We start from the raw sequence: 23,900 nt of genomic DNA on the forward strand, positions 1-23,900 counted from the left end.
TGACTATTGAAAGTCTTTATCATTTAATATTGAGGTTATTCTCTGTGTCATTACTGGTCTTTTATGTTAAAATGAAGAAGCCTAAGATCTGTTTCAATTCTTATAATTTTTCCTACTTCACATTTTTTACTGCAAGCTGTTGATTGCAGGAGATACTTGCTTTTGTCCTTGTGACCTTTGCCTCATTTTTTAAGCCAGTGAGCTGTCCGAACATATAACATGATTCAAGAAGTATATTTTAACTTTAATAGTTATAAATTGTGTGGAGATGCCTCGTATGTACTCATTTCAAGACTTTAAACTTGCTGCTTATGTAGTTTGAATTGGTCTAGCTACGAAGGCATTAGCAATGAAGTTCTTGTAATGCCATCTGTGTTTGGTCTAAGGCAACGTGTGTTTATGCGCTGGTGCCTCTAAGTGATCAGAAAGCAATCAGAATAAAGGCAGTAATTACTTCAAAATATAACTAGGTTCTCCATTCGTGGAACTGTTGCTGGAATCCGTTGTGATTCAGCAAGGTAAAATAATAAGCTGTTACTGAGACACTTTTATCCTCTGGATCCCCAAAACTTTAACACAGATGTTACTGTATTGAATTATAAGGCATCAAGCCATTATCCTTTAATCCATATCCCTTAAACACCTATGAACGTAGCATCAGCTTCTGAAGAAATAAAACCTACAAAACTGGCCATGAATATGACCAATATATGCTCAAAGTCAACCATTTATATATGTTTCAATCATTACAATATAAAGTAATAAATATTATACTGGTGATTTGATTGGTACTTGACTGAATACAAGAAGTATTGTGCTTAGCAATCTTAGAATTAATTAGGATTTCTCATTTTCTGATCATGCTAGACAAAAATCTTAAACTCTAATGAGGATCAGTCAGTTCTTAAAAATATTTTAAGCAATGTTTATCGTGTTTATCAATCTCTTCTCAGTATAATGGCCAAAGAAAGCAATTGTTTGCCTAACAAATAGCTTGGCAGAAATTTTAAAAGAACTAAAATCTCTTTAAGATAGCTGAATTGTGACAAGACTGTAATTGAGACACTAATTAAATGCATTTGTGCAAGAATAATTTAATTTCTTTCATTTTTTTAAAGTTGAAATGATAGTGAATATTGCAGAACAGAAATTTGGCTCCAAAATGATTCATAAAACTCTTGGATTAAAGCTGTTCAACAGGGGATTGAGGTTTTTTGGACCAATTTCTTTTGGTCATCTCAAATGAAGTCCACAGGTTTACTGATACGCTTACTTGAGTAAACTCAGTTGGATTCAACCCTTTTTATGCATCACTGCTCCCTGAAATAAAATAAATCTTATAAATCTATAACATAATTCTAGTATTCAACTATATAATTAAGGCTTCTGGTTTTCGTTTTAAACCAATATTTACCACTAAAAGCCTGCTGAAGAAAAGCAGACTTTCCATACCAGTAAATATTGGTTTATACTGAAAAACCTCAAACATTTTTCTTACCACTTTTGGCCTGCACACCTCTAGCCAGCTGCTGGTGCCACACCTTGCCAGTGTCACTCTGTGAGCAACAGGCACCATGAATACTTGGGAATAAAAACCTTATTTAAAAATATATGCAAGTTGCTGTAATACCTGATGTGCCGGAGCACTCACTTGACTTCCAGGCGGCATGGCCAACCTCCTTCCAGTCCTCTGTGCCTTACGGGGTAAGGCCTGTAGGAGGATGAAGAACTTCTATGCCAGTGCGTCCTGATGCAAAACCTGAAGTCCTTAGGAACTGTTTAGATTCTGCACCTCTCTGAATTTATTTGCCAGTGGCTGTGGTACTATTTTTTTGCTATTACATTATCCTTGGAAATCTAATTCGAGAGTGAAGTGAGTTCATAGATCTTGGCGCTGTGTCTCATGTACTGGTTCCTTTCTGTCAGTAGGACTGTATGATGCGATTTGAGGTAGGTGTGACTTTCTCTGGGGAGGAGGATGTGTGGATGAGGAGTAGGGAAAGCAGACGGAACCAAGCAAGAAGCCAGCACAGAATCTGTTCTGTGGCTGGTACTAGCTGTTACTAACACTTGCTGAAGGGCTAATATTTAAAGCGGAATAACATATTATTTTCAGTTTTGATCATACAGATGCCTTCGCCTGGCTGCCACAATAGGTTTTAGTTACATTTTGGAATATACTAGTTTAAATACTATATGTGAATTTTTAAATGCATTTAATGAAAGCTCTCTGACAATAGCCTGCACTGGATTGCTTTATCCAGAGCCAGCAGCAGGGCAAAGCTCCCATGCTAGCATTCTTATTACAGTTCTGTGTTGTTCTTCAGCCTGAAGAAAAACAGTAAAAAGTAAATAATCTTCAGGCCTACGTAGTCCTTGTGCTCTGCTTAGATTTTCAAATCCTGTCATTTGGACACCATCTTTTTAAAAGTCATGGCCTTAATCCCAATTCTGGTTTATGATTTATGGGGATAGACTTCTGGGCCTGCGTAGTTCATAGCGCAAAATTGGGACTCAATTAATTTGGGGTATGCCAGTGAAAAACCATCCTGTGGTTAAAACTTTTGGTGGGTACTGCCATAGGCTCCCTTTCACCGCTTGGCACCGCTTTGCCAAAGTGACATGGTGAAGATCAGGAGGGCAAGGTTGGATGTAGTTCTGTTTTTTTTTTTCCTTCTCTCTTTCCTCCCCTGCTTCCCCCTCACTCTCCCCCCACCCCGCTTTCTCTCCCCCTCCCCGCTTGCCCCCCCCTTTTTTTTTTTCCTTCATGCTCTTTTTTTTTTTCTCTCTGTCTAGTCTATCTTTCTTCATAGCTCTTAGCTATATCAGGCTGGCCTGATATTGTGACCCAGATGCTGCAGGAGGGGTCCACTTTGTGTCCCATCGTAGGAAGGTACCTTGCTATCCTCCATCTGGAGGGGTCCTGTGTAAGGCTGATTGTGGCTATGACTTAATTGCTTGGCAGGTGAGAAACACATTTATGCTATAGCTCTTACTCAGAAAACAACAGATGTCATGGATTGTGCTTTGTTTCTTTCCTTGTGTTCCAGGTAATCATTTTCTTACATGGGTATGTGATGGAATTGTGTAATCTTTTGTGCGCTGTTGTCTTTCTGGAGACTTTCTCATCTCAGTTGGTTGGTGTTTAGGTGAACTTTTACTAAGGGGGGACAGGTGGTGTTCAGTCTTTAGAAACTGGAAGCATAAAGTGTTGGGGGGAAGAGGAGCACCTGCAGAGCGCGTATCTGGTTGCAGCAGGGTACAGTAATTTGCAGGTTGCAGTGCGGCTTTCCAGAGAGGATTGTTTGGAGGAGGCAGAAGAAGCCTCCGGCACGTGGCTGGGATGCTAACCACAGCTGAACTTTCCTCAGTCAAGAGCTTGCTTAAGGTTTATAAAAGTAGACTTCTCCCCTGTTGTTAGCCGGCACTGGACACATTTTGTGTTCAGTGGTGGTTCCCCAAGTTGTTCACCAATTTCAGTCTGAACGGGGTGTGTTTGCTGCTCTATGTGCAACTTCGTGCTGCTGTGCCAGAGCCTTTGGGGCTACACTGGGCTTGAGGATGCAGACCTGAAGTAAGCATAGGGCTGCTCTTGGTTTATTTGGGAGCGGTGGGAGGATCACTGGGTTAGGGTTTGGCAGGGACAGTCCATCTGTCTGCTTCATTTACAGTGATCCTTATTGAATAAAATTGCAGCTTCTGTTTTCCCGTATGCTTATTTTCCTTTCCTGTGGTGTGTTGTTCAGCAGTGCTGCTCACTTAGGACGGTCTTTATCATTGTCATTCATCTTCCACCCTGCAAACTTGAATGTTTTGTATATGAACTTCAATACAAGTTTTGACAAGGGTCACTTTAGATACGTTCATGGACACAGCAGCCTGTGATTATTAGAATAGTACTACCCGAAACGCAAGACCCAAACTATTTAGCCACAGGGATCACGAGGAAAACTTGTTCTTGATAGAAGTGTAGTAGACATTGCCTCGTAGGAGGACATCTCTGCTTAAACAAGACTTTAGGAGCTAGGGATCTTTGAATGTGTACATATGGAAACAGTAAGAAATTAATCATTAGCTTTTTTGCTTTGCAATAAGATCACCTTCCATCTCATTCCTCTTCTTCACCTCCCTGCTGAACCCTAAAGACGAAGAGGGTATAGATGCGTGTGTTTCACTTTGGTCTTACTCCCCAGACTCAGTAAATAGTTTTTGGAACAATTGTGGTCTGGAGTGTTTCTGATTACCATCGCACTGTGCTGGAAAATATATTTGTAGCTCTTCGGTCTTTTATTGTGGATGTCTCCTTTGGTTGTTTTCTCATCCATTCTGACTTTCCCACTTCAGTTTTCTTTCTTTATTTCTAAAAAGGATTGCAGACCTGCTGAACAGCCTCATGCATGCTAAGGTTGATATGCACATAGAGGCATAAGAAGAATAATTTTCTTTTTTTGTGACAGTTTAGTAAAATTGGGCTCTTCTTTGGAAGGTACATTGGGAAGTAATATTTAGCCTGTTAAATTAAAACCTGTGCCTTCTGGTTTTGCTTATAGATCTTCACTGAAGTGTGAAGGAGTTCTAGCTTTTATCTGGAAGAATATTTTGAATGTTGACTTGCTGGAGAATCTGTTGTTTTCCTTTCTACTTCTCATTTTATGAAATGATTCATGACCATTAAAGCCTCAGAAATACCAAATGAAAGCCACAGTTCTTTTGTCTACAGTCTTAATCATTTTCATCCTCTTTTTCAAGCTTCCCTCTCTCTTATGTTTTGCTGGAGGACATCAGAATATCCAGTGATGTTCAGCTGAGGTTTCAAACTAAAATTTGTTTCCTTTCAGGAACATTTTTTCTTCCTCTCTCTTTTTTTCCTTCTTTGTTTTTCCCTCTGATATTTCATCTTTTTCTCTTCCTTCTATCAGAGTAAATGACCAGAGACAAGGTGGCTAAAGACTAGAGACAAGGTGAACTAAAACAGTGGGATCTGTACGAACAGGGTTTTTCTGTTGCCTTATGGCAGACATGCAGGTAGCTGGCCTTTTGAAAACACAGTGTCACTGTCCCAGCAAGGAGGGAGGCAGAGGGTAGGATACAGTGTGTTGTGAAGGGAGGAGGAGAAACGCTGCTATCTTACCTAAAATAAATCTTCCAGTAGCCTAAGGGAGGGCCCTTTAAAATGCAGGTTAATGGCATAACGCCTAAGGGTGTTAACCAACAAGTATTGTTACAGGTGTCAGGTTTATGAGACTCCCTAAATGCCTGGATTTGCTCCAAGGTGGGGGACAGTGAGTAGCACCAGTTCATTTAACAGGCTCTGCGAGAGCCTTGATAAGGGGCTGGCTAGCCTTGGGGCTTGGCTGGCCAGTGTGCCCCATGCCGGTCCTTGCGCAGCTGCTCCGCTCAGCATGGTGAGGGCTGGCGGAGGTCCTGAGCTTGCTTGTGTGCTTTCTTTTGGGAGATGTTGGAGGTCTACCCCCATCAATAGCAGGTACATGGTGAGTGTGGGCAGTGGTATGGGAGGTGTAACCTGGTCTCTCCCTATTCCCCCGTTAGAAGTGACGTCTGGAGAGCTAAGCACTGCCCTAGCCCACAGTTACATTTTCTTCCCATGGGGTGATATCTAGGGTAGAAAGGCTATGATTTTTTGTCCCCTGAACGTACCTTTTTTTTTTTTTTTTTTTTTTTTTTTCTATAAGAAAGTACCTGCTGGATCCCTCCTGTTTACCAGCCATGCTTGTCTGGCCCAGAAGATAGTTTTTTGTGGTGGCATACTTGTACTTTACATGTCTTATACAGCCCTGTAGATTGGGTGTTAAACTGGACCCAGTGACATTCTCAAGTGGAACAATGAGGCAGTACGTGCCAGGAACGCGTCTGTCCCTGGCCATGAATGAGAACAATGCCTGGCTGTCAGGTTAGATGAGTCTGTCCCTGCAAAAGACATGGTCAGATTTTCAGAGCAAGTGCGGAATAATTCACTTAATGTCAAATGCTGTTGTTGGATTGCTGTATTTAGCTGTCACAGTGTGATGGAAGTTAGGGTTAGAAAAGTGTTCGGTGTTGCTGCAGGGAACTTGCATGTAATTTTGAACTCTTGACTTGCACATAGGCTGCAGCCAAAGACACCCGTAGAGCTGCTCAGCATGTTATTTTTTTAGTTGAACTGAGCCAGGATTCTGGGACAGCGGTATCCTTACTGTCAGAGTGAGAAATAGTTATCATATTAGGCTCTCTGCATGGCACAAACATCCAGGCTCACTTATTGTATGATAAAAATGAGTACATCGGATGCAATCCTTTGTGTGTAAAAACCATTTTGCTTAAAAATGCATGCTTATCCTTTATAGGATAAGAGAAGCTAAATTTTATGTTTGCTTTCAGAGGATAGCATTGTTTCCTAGATTTTCCTTTTATATGATTGAAATAAATAGCTTCAAGAGTCCTCTTAATAATCTTCACTGAATGAAGAAAAAGGGCACAGTGGCTAAAAACATCCCGTTTTCTAATGCTTGGCTAAACAACAGAGAAGCAATCCCTGTTTAAAGTATTTGGGGTACCTGGAAATGAGGCTTATGCATGTTAAATGCAGACCTGTGTCTGTGTTTTTTGCTCTATCCCATCCACATAGTTAAGTTTCTCAGTTTGTGGATGTGCTCACTGGTAGCGATGAGGTCGAAGGACAACCAGGCTGCTTGGCTGGGCTCTCATCTGCAGAGTGGTATGTGGCAGGTGGCTTGGGAAGGCTGCCCATCACATGCTGGGGCTGTTAGCTGCTGCATCCCGTTGGGAACCGGACCTTCCCTTTACGGTTCTCCTTTGCCTGCTGCTCCTTGGAGGAGGGGGCAGGTGCCAGCACAGCAAAAGGAGGTGCTTTCGGTATTGAACTCTACTTTGTGCACCTCGTACCTGGCTTCTGTCATTTAGGTGCGGAGGGACCTCGGAAGGCCATGTGGTCCAACCCCTGCTCAGAGCAGGGTGAACTTAAATCCGATTGCTCGCGGCCATGTCCACTCAGGTTTGGTGTATCTCTAACAATGGAAATTCTTGGTTTGGTGGGAAAGCTGAGTAAAGCTCCAGTGAAGTCAGCAGGGCTGGGCCACTCTGTGCTTTCAGCATTCATTCTGAGATGCTGAGGAGTTTAGAAAGGTATATAAAGCTGTTTTACAACAAAATGTATAGATTGGATTATGTGTGTCTGGAAAACGGCTAGTAAAAGCTATTCCTCTTCACATTCTGGAGCCTTAGCTACTATTTCTTAGTACGTTGGTTATATTCAGACTTGGACAACCACATTTTTTAAGACCAGCCTACCATTTTTTCAGATGCAGTTTGTCATTCTTTTTAACTCCCAGTGCAAACATGGAAGCAAAACATGGAAGCACCACTCCAGTTGTGTGTGGAAATGATCAGCAAATAATTCTGGGTACAGTTTTAGTTTTAGCAGGTAGCACTGTTACCCCCATAAGAAGAAAAATAGGCAAAAGCTTTTTCTAAAAATAGCCATTGGCTGATGATGTTGCTTTAAATTGTATCTCTTCTGCCAGAAACTTGGGTCCCTACTTTATGTTAAACATATGCTAGTTGGTGCAGCCAAATAGTTAATAAGTCCTTCATTAAATGTGTTCTTGCAAGGAAAAATCCCTATGTATCTTCCTAGGGAGAGGAAAAGTGAGTTGAGAGAGCGATTAGAAACCCTCCCCGGTATCCCTGCATCTCACCTCAGCTGTAACTGGTGATCAGCTGGCTCTTTTGCTCTCTCGGCTGCTCTCTGCCCACTCTGTCTGGTCTCTCTGTCTAACTTATTCGAGACCCACGCTTTGGGTTTCATTCGGCCTGGGTTACGCCAGCGTTGGCCGGTGCACGGCACTGCTGCTGACAAAATTTCTGCCTGAAGCCTTGCTCACAGCAGTGCCAGAAACTCCTCCTCCCATGGGAGCTGCAGATGGGCAACACTTTCTTCGGGAGAGGGCTGTAATTTCCTCGAGGGGTCACAGGCAGGGCAGAGCGGGCATGTACAGAATTAACGCCCTCCCGGGCAGGCTGCAGCACGGGGCTCCGGCTGTCTCTCTGCTGGGGCTCTGGAGAGGACAGCCACAACGCTGGAGGTGCCCCTGCTGCTCCTGGGCTGGGCGGTGTCTCCCGCTGACAGCTTCACGCAGGGCTTTTGAACACCTCGCTTGCTTCTCTAGCTGTCATGTACCCTCACTGCCTGGTTCTGTCTGATAGGAAGGCACTGACAAGCTTAGCTTGATTTGCTTCCCATCATTTGACGTTTGTGTGTCTACTCTACAAATCCGCCCCTAGTAGCTGGGAATCGTGTGCAATTCGGGAGAGCCAGGCAGTTGTTCGTCCTTGCTGAGACGGGGCACTGGGAGCAGGGGTAGCAAGGGAGGGATGGACCCAGCTGGTCCGATCATGAGACGACGCAGTGTTGCCCCGTGGAGAAAGGAGAGCGTTTGCTTGAGCACGCGTGACAGGCAGAGGCTGTGCTGCAGCCCGAGCCCGGGGGTAGCACAGCGCTGGCCTGGGGCAGGACGGCGTGTGTCCATCCGAAGGAGCTGATGCTGCAGCCCTGCCCGGGCTCCATCCCCACGCGGGTGGAAAGGACAGACAAAGCTTTACTTTGTAATGGGGGTGGAGGTTCCTGGTGGTTGTTCCCGAAGAAGAGTATCTTCTAGTTTGGTGCATGCAGATGCTGTCAGCCAGACCTGTCGCTGAAGCGTTAGTTATCGGAATTTCCAGATGAACTTTTTCTCCTCTCTGCTGTTCTAAGACTTTTCTAGTTCATGACTAATGTCTTTTGATAATTATTCAACTCATTTTGCTACTGAATTTGTACTTGCATGTCATTAGTCGAAGACATAATTTCTTGTTTATTTTGGACATCTTTGATAAAACTCTGGGCATCAGTCATACTGTGTCTCAGCACCATGCTGTTACAGAGATTATTCTAGACTTTACAAGGTGATAAGTGACTCTAAAATAAAATGAAAGACTTGTCTTTTTAAAATTGCAATGAGAACAGCTTTGTTCCTGAGATACTCTCTCCCTCTCAGGGCTGTGGAGTAAAAGGAAGGTGCTGTGGGCACCACAGGCAGCTTCAGCTGTATAGGTGCATTTTTGCTTATTTTACCATTACAAATCAGGTTTTATAACTGAACTCTCTTTGTAGTGCTGTTCAGGAAAACAGTTTTATAAGAATATAAAATGCTTCTTTAGTATTCATAGCCTATAATATCAGCAGGAAAATATGCTCTATTGAACACAACAGTGGGTAACTGTTTAAAGTAAGTGCCACGATAGAGCCTTTACAATTTGATCGATGGTTTTCATGATTTTATGTGAGGTAAATTGTTATTCCCTTGAATACTTTATGTATTTATTTTTGAGGATTTGTTGCTGTAGCGTCTGATCAACTCATAAATATCAACGAATTTAACCTTCAAAATTAATTATTTTTAAAGACATTTTACAGATAGGCACAAGTAAAGAACACCCTCTCCCAAAGAAGTAGAGCTCAGACATACAGGTTTCTTTTACAAGCTAGACAGCAGCTCTCTGATGAAAAAGTGTTCCACTGGAAAATGCACTTGTCAGGCTCAAAATGTTCCATGGAAGTGCAGTTTGATGACTTTTGTTTTCTTTTTTTTTTTTTTTTTTTTCTTTTAAGCTGAGCATGCTGCGTCTGAGTTGGAGCTCCTTGGGTGTATGGCTTAGCCTACCCTGTGGACAGCCTCAAGGCTCTCAGAGTCTCTGACTTCATGGTTGCTGGTGCATCTAGGTTTTCCAGATCCCCATTTTGGAAACAGATTTTAAAAATTGGGTTTTCCCATGGCACAAAAATCTGCTCCTGCCTCTTAACTTGGACCAGATGGTCCCCAAAGCTGTGTACTTGCCGAGACTGAAATTTGACGGAGTAGCTAAACATCGCTTTATGGTCAGCTGTTTATAGATTCTTACCAACCCGGATCGGAAATGGGTGGTTTATGCCTGTAGGTTGTAACAGGTAGCAACAAACCCATTCTGTCTGTCTTAATAAGTTCCATTATTTCTTCTGACTGGAGAAGGTGAAAAGCAATCTCACTTGTCTGCTTGCCAGTCTTACTTGGCAGATGCTCGTGGAGCAACATTTGGCATTGATGAACAGGGAACTCTAGGAAAGTTACATGGTTATAGCCCTGCAGGGAAGTAGCTGACATTACTAAAACTGAATACATTGGAATTATGTGAATAAGACTTTGAGTCTGTAACACCAGTTGCAGGAAAGGAAAAGGGCCCTGCAAAAAGTCCAATTGTGTTGCTCACATTCACCTCGGTTACCACTTTGTAATTTTCCAGAACCAGTGAAAGGTAATGGTAGTAGTTTGCTTTGACTTAAGCAGTTTCTGGCCAAGCACTTAATGAAAAGACTAGATGTCACTGAAGTTGGTGTAATCAGAATACTTGCAATTGCATTAATAATGCAGATCGCTAAATAAATACACTATAAAAGTCTTGTTAGTTAGAAAATGTGCATAAATAAATGTTTGTATGTATCCAGATTGTTTGTCTTAAGTTGCCTCATTATATGAGGTAACTGTTGTTTACTTAGACATTGCAATACTAGGGACGAAGAACTTTCTGAAAGACCAAGGACAAAATAATAATAGAAAACCCTTCCTAAAACAAGAAACACTTTAAATCTGTCTCTAGTCTGTAAAGAGTATTTCAATAAAGCAGTTTCTAGGAAGTACTAGTTTATAGCTAGCTTTAGTTGCGTTAATCTGTTGAGTAATTGCTCACAATATTAATAGAGGTTGTAAAATTTTCCTCTGGTAAGATTATTAAACATACAACAAAAGGAGGCACATTTTCCCATTTTTTAAGCTATTCTTACTAGCTTTACTTGCATGGATAGATGCATTAAATAAATAGGACAAGTTAGATTAAAAAAAAAATTATTGTCAGTGAGTGGCATAGAACTTTTTCAACTTTTCTATTTTTACCGATAATATCACAATAGGAATGGTGTCATGTCGTGTCAGGTTTCATTGCAAATTCTAGTGATACAGTTATTGGAAAGGATAGATAGGAATAGGAAGAGAGGAGTAGGTTGGAAAGAAAAATTCCTATCGATCCCTCATTTAAGAAGTGCAGTAGGCAGTAGACACTTCATTTCACAGGACTCTATGTGTCTCCATGCACCCACATCCTTGATTTCTTTGATAGTAGGTCATTTTTTGCTAATGAAGCATTTACATATTTTGGCTCATTTGTTTGGCTAGTGTCATGGTTGGCATGTTTCACTCATACATACATACATAGTTTTGCTCATGGACAAAAGAGGGAACAGTAGTAGTGCTTTAGAGTAAAGAAGAGAAAGCGACATGAAGCTTAAAAATTGTCATTCAAAGGTCATTAGATTTCCTCTGTATTCACTAGTGATGATGGGAGTGATCCCTCATGTTGTATTTAAATGGGAGTTTTGCTGTATGCTACTTTTCCAGATATGAGTGATATAAGACAAGTTTTCCCCATTCTGTTCTTGTTGTTCAGATGTTACTGATTTGATTTTGTGTTTATAATGCAATCTTCAATTTGTAAAAGCGTATGTTACCTAAAAACCCCAACAACCGAAGGCATACAGTTCTGCTTAAAACATACAACACTTCTAGATTTAATTAGTGATTTACTTTTTCCGTTTTTATGTCTCTACTTTTAAAACATATTTCTGAGTAAAAATACGAATTCGTCCTTTTTTTTCCCCAGACCAAATGTGTGTGGATCACGTTACAATGCTTACTGTTGCCCTGGATGGAAAACTTTACCTGGTGGAAACCAATGCATAGTCCGTAAGTTAATCCAGTCATATGTTATGACTGAGGTTTATCTTTGTCCCTCGCTGTCAGGCTATTTTTAATTGTACACCAGAACTGAAATGTGTTTCTATATGGTTTCAATAGCAGCTGTACATCATTTCTTTACCATTTTAAATATATTAAGGTAATATACAAAGTTTTGTGGGCTGCAATACAGTGATGTGATACCAGTATTTAACAAAGGATTAATCTCATCCACATGTTCTGTTTAAGTCTGCGGTAAAGGGATCCAAGGGGTGTGTGGACTCTCAGGAGCGAGTAGCTGTGGAATATGTTAATCTATTTAAGTAAGTGGAAGGAGGCAACATCATTGGGACAGCAAGTACATTTGCTGTGCTTGTTTGGACCATATCCCTGAAATACATATGTAGGGATATAAATACATACATACATACAAGATAGTGCTGTCTGCATATTCATGTGTAATGGTACGATGTACCAGGAATAATCATTAAAGGCACTTTGCCTAAGGCTGATAAGACCCTCTCCAGAGATACTGAGGCAACATGCTATCAGATGGGAATTACTGTGCTTGTGTGTGTCTGGTGCAGAAATAAAGGGAGCATTTTAATGCTGCCTCAGTGCCATCCTTCTTCCAAGAGTAGTCTTTGGTAAAAGGGACCACAGTTCCACTTTTCCAAGGAAATCTCCCTATATGTAGTGTGGCCGGTGGCATGTTCTCAGACCTTTTCATAAGAGATTGTGAACGTCTAGGTTTTAGCTGTCCCCTATAGAGTTGTGGATGAACAGGAGGAACAGTTTCAGAATCCGTTGTTTGCAATTTAACAAGTTTGTAGGTATTTATGTTGTGGTACCAAATGCATATTATCTATTGGGTGTTTTTTATGTGTTTGGGGTTTTTGAAGCATGTTTTAATGGCATTTATGTTTTCTTTACAGCAATCTGCAGACATTCCTGTGGGGATGGATTTTGCTCTAGACCAAACATGTGCACATGCCCAAATGGTCAGATAGCCCCCTCCTGTGGTTCAAAATCAAGTAAGTATTTCTTCTGTGTTTGATATTACTGTCTTGAGTTTGTGAAGCTACTAAGGTATGTGAGATAGTTCAGTGGTCAATATTTAAGACGAATAACCTCTGAGTCACCAGATGTACTTTTACCACAGGAAAGAAAGCGTAGCCTCCTGTGATGAAACTGAAGAATGACTCAGAGACTAGCTATTGGGGACACTCTTTTTTTGCCAAATTAAAACCAATTTAGTTTTCTTGGAAACTGTATTCATTTGTCACTGTGTAACACTAATTCCAGTCTTTCTTGCATTCTGGAAAATACCTTATCTCTATTCAACACTAGACATGCACAAATACAAAGCATAAAAGTTGTAATGATGGAGACATGACTGTTGACAATTGGCTGAATTTGACTTGCTTTGTAGTTCTGCTCTCATTTTGTGGGTTACTAAGCCAGACACTGTGCTGTGTTTTATACACGTAGGCCTACACGTATTATAGTATTTCCTTGCCAGGCTCAGTACATACCTTCTGTATCTAATATTGCTGACCTTATTCAGGTGATACTTCTGTATGTGCTAGAGGTATACAGAGGTGGTCAAGGTTTTAACGTGGAACATCCTTTCATCAGAAAAAAACAGATCCTTTGGAAATGAAACTTTTCAGGGAGATGATTTTTCCTGGAAAGGTTTGGATTTCATGTTTTCAAGGAAGGTTCACCAGATCCAGAAAAAAATAAGTAAAATTAAATTAATTCAATGAACCAGATAGCTCAATGGCTAATCATGGGTAGAGTGTCTGATATGAAGTAGGATTTTGCTTGGGATAATGTCTAGGTTCATACCTGAGATGCCAGCTCTAATCTTCACTGTATTCTTATTTGAGTATGGTGCTTGTCTCTTAGAATGTAGATTTTGATTTTTATATAAAATGTGAATTTTCTGGGAAGAATTTTGGGGGAAACTGATTCCCACAAATACCCCTAACTATCTGAACAACATACTAACTGAAGTCAGTGGGGGATGCAGTCGGCTAAGGCCTGTAATACTATGCAAAATTGTCATCCTTTTAATTCTGAATACCTTTTCAGACTCAGTGTGTGGTCTGCTTTGCCCCTGTATTTTTTACCTTACCATTTTTTTGCTTTCCTAGTTGATAAGAGTTTTTCCACATAACTGACCACTTCAGCTTGTAGCTTTAGCATCCTTTTCATGCAATAACAGTGGAAAAACAATAACAACTGTGGAATGTAATGGAATGGCATGTACTAAAATGGTAAATATTGTTCTTTGTAGTTCAGCCCCTTTCTCAGGCTCCTGTGATGTCTGTTAGGGAGAGGCCAGCGTGAGGAGAGTATAGAGCTATGGAGCTCCCAGAGAGTAGTGAAAGGAGGAAGGGTGCAAAATGCTGCACAAATGTGTGTGGTGGTGTGTTCCTGCCTCAGTTTGTAGCTACTGTTTTACCAGGTGCATACGCCTTAATCCTGTAAGCCAGTAAAGGAAAGTATGACCTTCTCCCAAGACCCTCCAGGATACAGAAGGAGAGATATATCCCTACATCTGTTACATGTTTTGGCACCTTCGTAAAAGGCAGGAACGAGTGGGCCTAAGTATTACCTCATTTTTTTCTTAGGCCACACTAAAGTATTTTATGAGTCAAGACTTAAAAGAAAAGTAGAGTATGAGTAAAGTTACAGTTCTTCTTGTGGTTCTTTTTCTCAAATACTCCACCATTGTTCTCCATAGTTTTAGCCTTCATTGGAGTTGCACAGATAAATGGGTGCAGAAGGTCTTTACTATAGTTTTTAATCAAGCAGCTTCTAAAGCCTGTTTTGGTTGTTGACAATTACTTCTCCTAGGTATGAATATTCTACTAATCATAACTGTAAATTAGTGCTGATACTATTTTCCTTACATTGCTATATAGGTTTGTGCACTTTTAAATGTTGCTTTTCTGTATATGGTATAAGTATTAACACTTTACAAATAGACTTATCAGTTGGCTTTAAAAGCTATTGTTTATATTTTGTTTAGTCAGTGCAATAATTTAAGATACATTTTGTGTGTGTGATCACATCACCTTTATTAAAACAAACCAATTCTAAAAGCAAAAGTGTCTTGAGTTGTAGAGAGAAGAGACTCGACTGCCTTTGTGCACTCTTGTGTAAAAATGTTTATGACCCAGCATCTCATTAGGACTTATAGAACATACATTTTCTGTAAGTCATTTGCACTGTTGGCCACTGTAGACAAAATCCATGAATACATATTTACACAATAGACCACGATGACTTAGATGTGTTATTAGGAAACAAAGTAAACATAAACGTAAAAAATACTGTTTGACATCAAAAGGTTACTGTCAACTCTCATTGGTAACAGTTGATATTTTCTCAGAATGTGCATTCATGAAACCTTATTTTAATTACACATTTTACCAAATGAGAAAAACCTCTTATTAAAACAATAAATAAAAAATCAAAAGTGGATGATAGATGTTTGTCACATTCAAAATACAAATAACAAATATGAGTGAAAATACCATGATTTCTCAGAATTAAATGTATGGCTTCTGATATACAAGATGTGTATGAGTTGTCTTTTGGATATTTTAAGCTATGTGTGTCTTTACTACTTAAGAAATCAGTAGTGCGCACAGGTTTTTATAGCATGTACAACCCAGAAACTGAATTCATGGTGGCTCTTAATAAACTGGTTGTCTGCTGGAATAAAATAATTAATGCAGAGTGGAAAGCATGTGGATTGGAAAGCAAACCAAAGCCTTCAAGTTTGATTCTTACACAGGTCAGTTGTTGGGACTTCTCTGGTTACGAGTCAGCTTTAGGAATCTGATTCGTGGTTCAAAAGATCAACCGCTGGTTTTCTCAGCAGGGATTTTCATGACATCAATGAACTTGCTGGCTGAGTAGTGGTTATTTCTGTGTAATTAGTGAATTTTTGGGTATGCTTACAGTAGGCTTGCAGATAAGATTGCCATGTGTGGAGGCATCCCCCCGGTGGCTCTGACATTGCAGGTGCACATGTGGGGAGGTGTCCTACACCCTGTGCTGCACCAGCTCTGTGGTGGCTGCTCTGCTGCTACCTCCCAAACCCCCCAGGCCATGGCTGCTTTAGCCTTGTCTGTTCGTGCTGCAGCCATGCTCCTGTTTGTGCTGCAGACGTATCCTACGATCCTGCCGTGCTGTTGGAGTGGCTGCCCTGCCCCTGTGGGAGCAGGGGGGTGAATGAGGAGGACAGTCTCTCCTTCAGCATCGGGCACCCCCCGCTGCCGCGAGGGTTATGTGTCAGGCGTACCTCTGAGCTCAGCCACTGGGATTGCTTCCATCCTGTGTTAGAATGGCTTGGGCTGGCCTGAGCAGGGAAGGCATTTGCTGATGGGGCTGTCTCTGAAGGAAGGGAGCCGTGGCTGAGGCAGCGGGAGCTGGTGGGGACGAGTGTCTGTGCCTCCTGGCAGGCTGATTACGCCACCTGGGTGCAAAATGGGGCCTGCCCCACTCCCCCCGCCAGCAGCTTCAGTGGCACCAGCCGATGACCAAGGTCTTCCTCAGAGACTGCGTGCTGCGGGGGTGGTAGGCCGGGGCCTGGGCCCTTGGTTTTGTGCCCTGGGATCCCACTCCTCAGGGCAGTGTGGAAGATGTCCGTTCAACGGCAGTGAAACCTGGAGCTCAGCTCCTTCCTTCATATTCTGCTGTGCTCAGAGGTGGTAAAAGGCCTTGAATTTTAAACATTTCCAGAGTCTTCCAAGGCGGCTGTGAGTTTTCTCAGCACCCCGTGCAGGGCTGCAGGCCCGTGTCCCATCCTGGCGCCAGCTGCCATCTCTCTCCTGAGTCAGTCACTCGATAGAGAAAGCACGCTGAGCATCTGGGATGCGATGAGACCGTCATTCCTTGTTTACAGCTCCTGGCAGGCAGAGGCCTGCGTCATGCACGGCCGGGGTTGGGAGTGTTTCCTCGGCAGTGGCACAGAGAGATGAGAGGCAGCCTCTCCTCTCCGTGCCCTCCGGCCGGCCCTGCAGAGCGCGCTCGGCCTGAGGTGCTGGGCGAGCAGCTCCGCTGGCTTTCCCACCTGAGGACTGCAGACCCTCACACCTTATGTTTTTTGGGATCACAGAGCAGATGGCACGTGTGTTACCTTTTGGCTGCTTGGTGAGCCTCGGAACGTTCCATGAGTGGTTGTGGTGTGATTGTGCTCTTGGTGTGAGGAAGTCTTTACTCAGTTTTGTTGAGAATTTATGAAGAAAGTCAGGAACTGTTAAGCTTAAGCGTGTGGCTTGTTGTTTCACTTTGATAAACAATGTTGCCCACCCACCGCCCCCCCGCCACGAAGTGTGTGTCGATGTGTTTGGTCTCACTGGCTCTTTTGCAGGTGTATAAAGCTATGTTGCTGCAGTTACTCCTGTTTTGACTTCAGAAGTTTCCAGTGCAGACTGTTTACAAATTGGACCTGAAAGAGAACAGTAATTGATTAAAAGCAATAATTTATTAATGATGTTAACATTTCCTGTGCATGCCAAGATAAGGCAAAGCTTTATGCATTGTTTACTAGCCTTATGGTAATTCCTGTGCTTTTTCTTTGAGTTTCTGTCAGTGTGATACCTTGCAACAGGTTATTTAATTTACTGGAATATCTCTGCTGACATTAATGGAATTGTTGATAATAGCTGAGAAAAGAGACTCTGGACCTGCATTAATATGCTACTTTTCAAAAATGCAATCTTAAAATCATCATCTGAGCTCCAGACAGCCTTTGCATGTGTTTGTATAAACTTTTGCAAGGGTAGTATTTCAGAATAGTCTGTATGATTTTGGAAACACTATTTTCAACATTCCCTCAAAAGAGGGCAGAAAATAAATAATAGTTTACTGACTGAATGTCACTGATTTTATTGCATGGTAGTGAGGGAGAAAGCTCACTGATTTGAATGGCTCAGTTTATTAAAGATGACTGGGTGTCCCAGCAGTCTCCCATAATGATTTTAGTTTAAAAAAGAAGAAGAAATATTTTACCTTGGAGAAGTTCCTTTAAGAAGCAGTAAGACAAATTATGGAAACTTTTTGTGTGTGTGTGATGTGCAAAACCACTCCTTATCCCAAAATGGGGAAATATACTTTACTTTTACTTGAACAAATAATATGAAAATCATCATATAAGCTACTGTTAACCTTTTTATCTCAAATGTAGTTCAAACTATTTAAATGGCTTTGGTCTTCATGTGGGAATGGAAATTAGCTCTTGGCATAGCTTGCTCTAATTGAAATCAGTTTGTGGTTTTTAAGTTCCTTCCCTGCTTGACAGATGATATCATTTCCTATGCTTTTTGTAATCCCCTCTGTTTTTCTAAGATTGTATAAAGCTAAGTTGAACTACACATTTTAAAGTAACTATACACCTTTTTCTGACCTACTTAGGACATTGTCCAAAAATCTTCACCAGATATTCAGTCTGTATTTGCAGACAGTTTTACTTTTTGTTGAGGAATGTTAGTACATTTTTGTTGCCTGAAGTACTGAAGTACATCCAAAGTAGAACAAAGATGTATCGTAACTATTAGACACATAAGAAGTGTAAGATACAGTTTTTACTTTTATAATTGAAGAATTAAGAGTACCAGTGTTCTATGTTAGATTGTTTTAAATCCTTTCTCCAATTGCATGTTTAACTTCTGCTCTGTGGATTCACATTGCTATAGAAGGCAATACAGTTAAAATTATTATTTCTACTTGAAAATAAAAATAAAATTCCATTCACATACTTCTGAACTGTAAAAAGCCAAATGATGCTTAAGGGCTTTGTGCAACAGGAAAAATTCAGTGGTCGGCATGGTACCTGTTAGCAACAGGCTCTGGTGGGGCATGCAATTTCTATTTTTCAGTCCTGAGCATTTCAGACAACATAGTGTAGGTATCCAGTGCTCCATCACAATCTACTGAGATGCTGATCTGCCTGTAATCCTATCTGGGGAGGAGCCTTTCATGTGGTTCCTGTTAAGAGGGAAACCATTTCCCGGCAGTTTACTGGAGTGCCTGCCCCGATTCACAGCTGTGTTGGACAGTGGGACCTGCAAGGAAGATTTCACTTTGTCGGGAGGTCTGCCCGCTTCTCCATGCCTGATGAAGAGTCTGACATACTTTAAGTTGTTCCTAACCTCTAGTTAAAAATATGTATTTGTCCTTACTACTAGAAAAACATAGCACAGACTTGTACTTTACTGGCATGGGACTTAAGCTACATATTAACCATTATAAATCGTGGGGCTGTGGCTGAGGAGAGCATGCTGCTGCTCCCCTGCCTCTGCTTCTTGCAGGGGAAGGTTTTTGGCTCTGGGGAAATGCTGTCTGTGAGCTCCGCAGCCCCCAAGCACAGCAGCTGGCAGCAGCTTTACTTGGGGATGGGGTGAACCCACAGATGGCGTACAGAACGAAATCGCTCTGTAATTTTTCCTTTCCATGAAAGAAGTCCTACCTGGGCAGATCAGCTTCTGGTATTGCATGTGTTGGCACAAGCGGGCTGTCTTCAGGAGCTTCCTTATGTGCTTCCCTTTAATATTTCCCTCCCCCACTGCCCAGATGATAAGACTCTCTTTCTTCTTGGTGGTAACTTCTAGAAATTTAGTACTTTTACTGATGGCTTTTTCTCTTCATTGCAGACTAGGAGACAAATTCTGTGGATTTATGCTCGTATGAAATGCCTTTGACTTCAGTGAATAATGATGATATCGAATTCTTGCACTATGTCCTATATTCCTTAGGAACTGTAAATCAATATTGTTTTCTGTACTGCCGTTTTAAGTATCTGTCCTAAAATATGCATCCTTGGTTTCTAATACTGGCTTCTACTTCATAGAATCAATGCCTAAAAAAAAAAATACAAATCTCTTAGCAGATTGTTTTTCTGACTGGTTTTATTTAACTAAGGAAAATCTTTTTTCCTTTCAAGTACAACACTGTAACATCCGGTGCATGAATGGAGGTAGCTGCAGTGATGACCATTGCCTCTGTCAGAAGGGATATACAGGAACGCATTGTGGACAGCGTAAGTACACTTTTATTAATGCAGATACTGTGTACAGTTAAGTAATTCTGGGATGTGTGGACTGGGCACCGTTCAGCACTAAATTTCAACTGATGTTGAACTTGTTTTTGATCAGGTACAGTGGAATTTTACAGGAAAACACATGACACTGTAATGAATGCCGAGTGAATTCTTTCTGATCAGGACTATTAAAATAAACATCATGTGAATTCATAATAATTGGATATAACTTGATCCTGTAGTTCTCACACTACCATAATTCCCATTGACCTCCAGGGCTTTCCACTCACTAGAGCAATAGGCCATACATTTAGAATTTACGTGGGATTCAGTTTTCATCTTATAGACAAAATCAAGCTTTTTAATACAAAGCCTTGTTTTAATTTCAGGAGTTTACTTTAGACTTAGCTTGTATGCTTTAGGAATTTTGCTCATTTTGTTGTTGTCTTATTAAAGAGTTGACCAACATATTTTTGATTTCCTCAATCAATCCTGAGCCAACAACATTCCTGGATCTGCTGCTTGAAATCTCTCCCAAACTGACTCTGGTGGTCTCTTGTTCTTCTTGGCTGGAAAGCTGTGAAGAAACTGAAATAAGGATGTAGACACTGCTTTTAAGCAAGACTGTCATGTTCACTGCTATCTAGTGAACTATTGGTCTGACAGAGAAAATGTGTTTAGCTTATTTAATGAAAACCTTTTGTGCTCTGTCAAAATCAATGGCACACTCTACGTGAACTTCAGTGAGACCAGGAATTTACCCTAATAATCTGGAAGAGGATCACATGGTGAACAGATTAAGAATTGTATTTCTGCCTTCTCTGTGAAATATCAAGTGGATAAAAGAGGATAAATGGAAACCTTCTTTCTACTGAAGTGAATGTGAAATGGAACAAAGAATAACATTACTCAATGAGCATCAAATTGTATTTCAAAGCCCTTTTTTCATGTGAATGTTATAATTTCTGATCATTTTTGAGAGCAACTGCTTTTGGAGTTTATGATGAGGAAAATTGGGTTCTGAATCTAGTGACAGCATCGTACAGGGGAAGAATATCTTGGATTAACAGTACAAATAGGTATTGATTACATTTTGCTATCCTAGTTGATAGCATGAATTATTTAACATCAGCAAACAGCCTTTTAATACTGGATTGTTTTTCTATTATGGTAGAGGAAAAATTTCATTTTAAAATTTGCTTCTGAATAGGAAAATTTCTGAGGATTTTGAGATGAAATTTTCTTCTGCACCTTCTATCTGCAGTCTCTACTATTTCAGTGTTTCTTTGCCGAAACTTTCAAAGAGATGTTATTTTGAAGCCATCTCAAAGAGAAAGGCTCTGAGAGGTCAGAAAAGCTGTGATTGTTCCTGTGTTTATATTATGCTCCCTTGACAAGATGAATTTGTGATGCTTGAGGCCAGGAAGTAGGAAAAGATCTTAAGTAGATTCTGGAAAATAAAGTATTCTGTCCTGTTATGTTTACCATTTTTACTGGTTTACCTGAGCTGGTCAAGTACATACCTTCATGTCTTTCTGGAAGTAGCTCAATAAAGATTACTTTTGCCTTCTTTCTGATACAGCTGTCTGTGAAAATGGATGTCTAAATGGAGGCAGATGTGTGGCTCCGAATCGATGTGCTTGCACATATGGCTTTACTGGACCTCAGTGTGAAAGAGGTATGTGCCCTAAAACAGTGGGAAAAAATTGATGTTCAAACTTGCTTAATAGTAACTTAAAAATACTTACGAAGTACTTAGACAGCAATAAAATATTGCTATTTATGAATAAGGTAAAATATAATTAACGTTCTTGTAGAATGCAATGTACAGAAGCTTTACTGAAAGGAAAACTCCAGTCTAAGGAAGATGTGGAGATATTAATTCTGGAATAACACAAATTAAAATGGTAACAACTTTCCTGAATGACACTTTTAATAAGAAAGAAAACTTTAGCATTGTTTTAAAAAGAAACATTCAATCTTACCTGCCTTTGATTTTTATATATCACAAGCATTGTTTGGTATGATATTAATGGTTAGTTCTTTAGTTCACAGTAGGTTTACTAAGTGTCGTTTTCTTTTCCTGGGGCAAAAATCCCCATTTATTTACTCTAACAGTAGGGTTGTTGAGACATTACCTATTCCAATCTATAGTTGAATCGATTTGGTTTGTTTTTGTTTGTCTCAATACTGGAAACGAATTTTAAGTAGCATTTTTAGCAATATGTGAGCTTCATAAGGTTAGAGACCAGGATGAAACACACATGCAGCTGATTAAGGCCCTTCTTTTTTTTTACTTTTTTGCTATGAAAATGCTCCAATGGAAGGGGTGGCAAATAAAAAATATGGATAAGTGTTTTTACTCAAACTTTGATTCAGATTCAAAGTCATCAGAAAAACTTTTTTTATCTCTGATACATTTACTTACCAATGATAAGCAGCATCTTGCCTCTGTCTTTGGCATGTTTTGTTTAGGCAGAGTTTATTCAATTCTTCTTTTCATTTTGTATAGATTTATTGTTACCAATTTTAGCTTTTTATTTGCGTATCTATAGTGATAATCACAGCTGTTTCCAGATGAAAACACGGCTATACCAACTGTCTTATCTGGTATATGGATTTTTTTCAGGGTTATTAAACCAGTTTAATGGTTCATTTGAGAGAGAGAGAGTGAACAGTGTTCAGGTGTAATCCTTCTGTTGCATTTTGTAATATTAAAACCAAAACATTTTCATTTGGTAGAGATATCAATTGATCTGTTTAGTTGGAAATTCATACACAATACTCATGCAATACGTTGCGTTATATATCTATGAACCCGGGACAGAATAGACATCAATAACCTGATTTTGGGCTTGTGTGTAGGGGATGTGCTTAGCACATGAAATTTCTGTCAGTGAGCATGTCAGATGATCACTGCTGTCGGTGCTGCCCCTGGAGTAATGGTTGTCTTTTTTATATGGGCAGCATAGGTGGGTGATGCAGAACAACAAATCTTAGGGAACCAAAGCTTTTCATTCTGTGCTGGAACACACAGTAGGATGAAGCAGTTATTTCCCGCACTCCGTACGGCAGATAAATTGCTGTGTTGGCACTGTGTGAAGTCTTGCCGGTTGTCCACTCAGATGCTGGAAAAGTAGTTCAAACTGATGATGAAGTTTTTCTGAAGATTGGAAAGTAGCTGTGTTCTAAATCTTGGGGTCTCACTGCTGGAGAGGAGTAAGAGGAATGGAAAATTAGGTTAAAAATCCTAAAGCATGAAGAAAGTCTTTATAGGTAAAGAATATACTGAATATTACTGCAAAGGCTTTGAATTTCAAGCAGTGGCTGCTTGTTCTCCACAGGTGAAGGGTTTGAGCCTTCTGAAGTACAAGTTCAGAAGAAGATTGTTCAATACTGCTTTTCTGTTGCCTGATCTGGGACCAGTTTGACTCCACCTCATTAGGGCAAGTTTCAAGGCTGAGGCCTGTCCCTCAGGGCTCCTGCCTTGTGTTGGGTGGAGTGAGAAGCTGGTGACACAGAGCCATTTGAGCCAAATCATGCCGTCATGAAATCCACACATGTTACTGAGCACAATTGAGGTGGAAGTCTGTAACTTTTATGCCTTGTCCATAGGCAATTTTTACTTAGAACACGTGTTTGATTCTATAGTTATCAATAAAAAAGAAAATAGACATTAATGAGCTGTAGTATTTCTGGCTAATGCTCACTGCAGTATTGAGGCCAAATGATAGTCATATCTTCCTAGAAAACCTCTGAAATTTGGCTTCTTTCACAGAGATTTCCTGCAGCCTCTCTACCTAGCTGAGCTAATATGTTCCCCTCCTCTAGAAAGGGTGTGGTGTTTTTTGGTCCCAGAATCACATTATGCCATCAGAAGAACTTTTTCTGAAGATAACTTTAAAAGTATAAGCTAATGTTGGTCTTAGTCAGAATAACTTGCATTGTTCAACACATGCACCTGTGTGGTCATTAGGGAATTGTCTGGCTGCATATGATTTTACACATCTGTCAGCTAAGTA

At 40.6% G+C, this 23,900-nt stretch overlaps 1 protein-coding gene across 2 annotated transcripts in view; it reads left to right on the forward strand.

The window, feature by feature from the left end:
* Window positions 1–23,900, forward strand: part of FBN1 (fibrillin 1) — a gene marked incomplete at its 3' end in the record, with an annotated part of 155,799 nt that overhangs the window by 2,739 nt on the left and 129,160 nt on the right. For both annotated transcript variants that reach the window (XM_082005259.1, XM_082005260.1), the window contains exons 2-5: window positions 11,746–11,828; window positions 12,755–12,853; window positions 19,783–19,878; window positions 21,461–21,556. In XM_082005259.1, the coding sequence (XP_081861385.1) occupies window positions 11,746–11,828; window positions 12,755–12,853; window positions 19,783–19,878; window positions 21,461–21,556 (374 nt within the window). The remainder of the gene's footprint in view (window positions 1–11,745; window positions 11,829–12,754; window positions 12,854–19,782; window positions 19,879–21,460; window positions 21,557–23,900) is intronic.

This window comes from Phaethon aethereus (assembly GCF_964289735.1).
Source record: "Phaethon aethereus genome assembly, chromosome: 12".
Lineage (NCBI taxonomy): Eukaryota > Metazoa > Chordata > Aves > Phaethontiformes > Phaethontidae > Phaethon > Phaethon aethereus.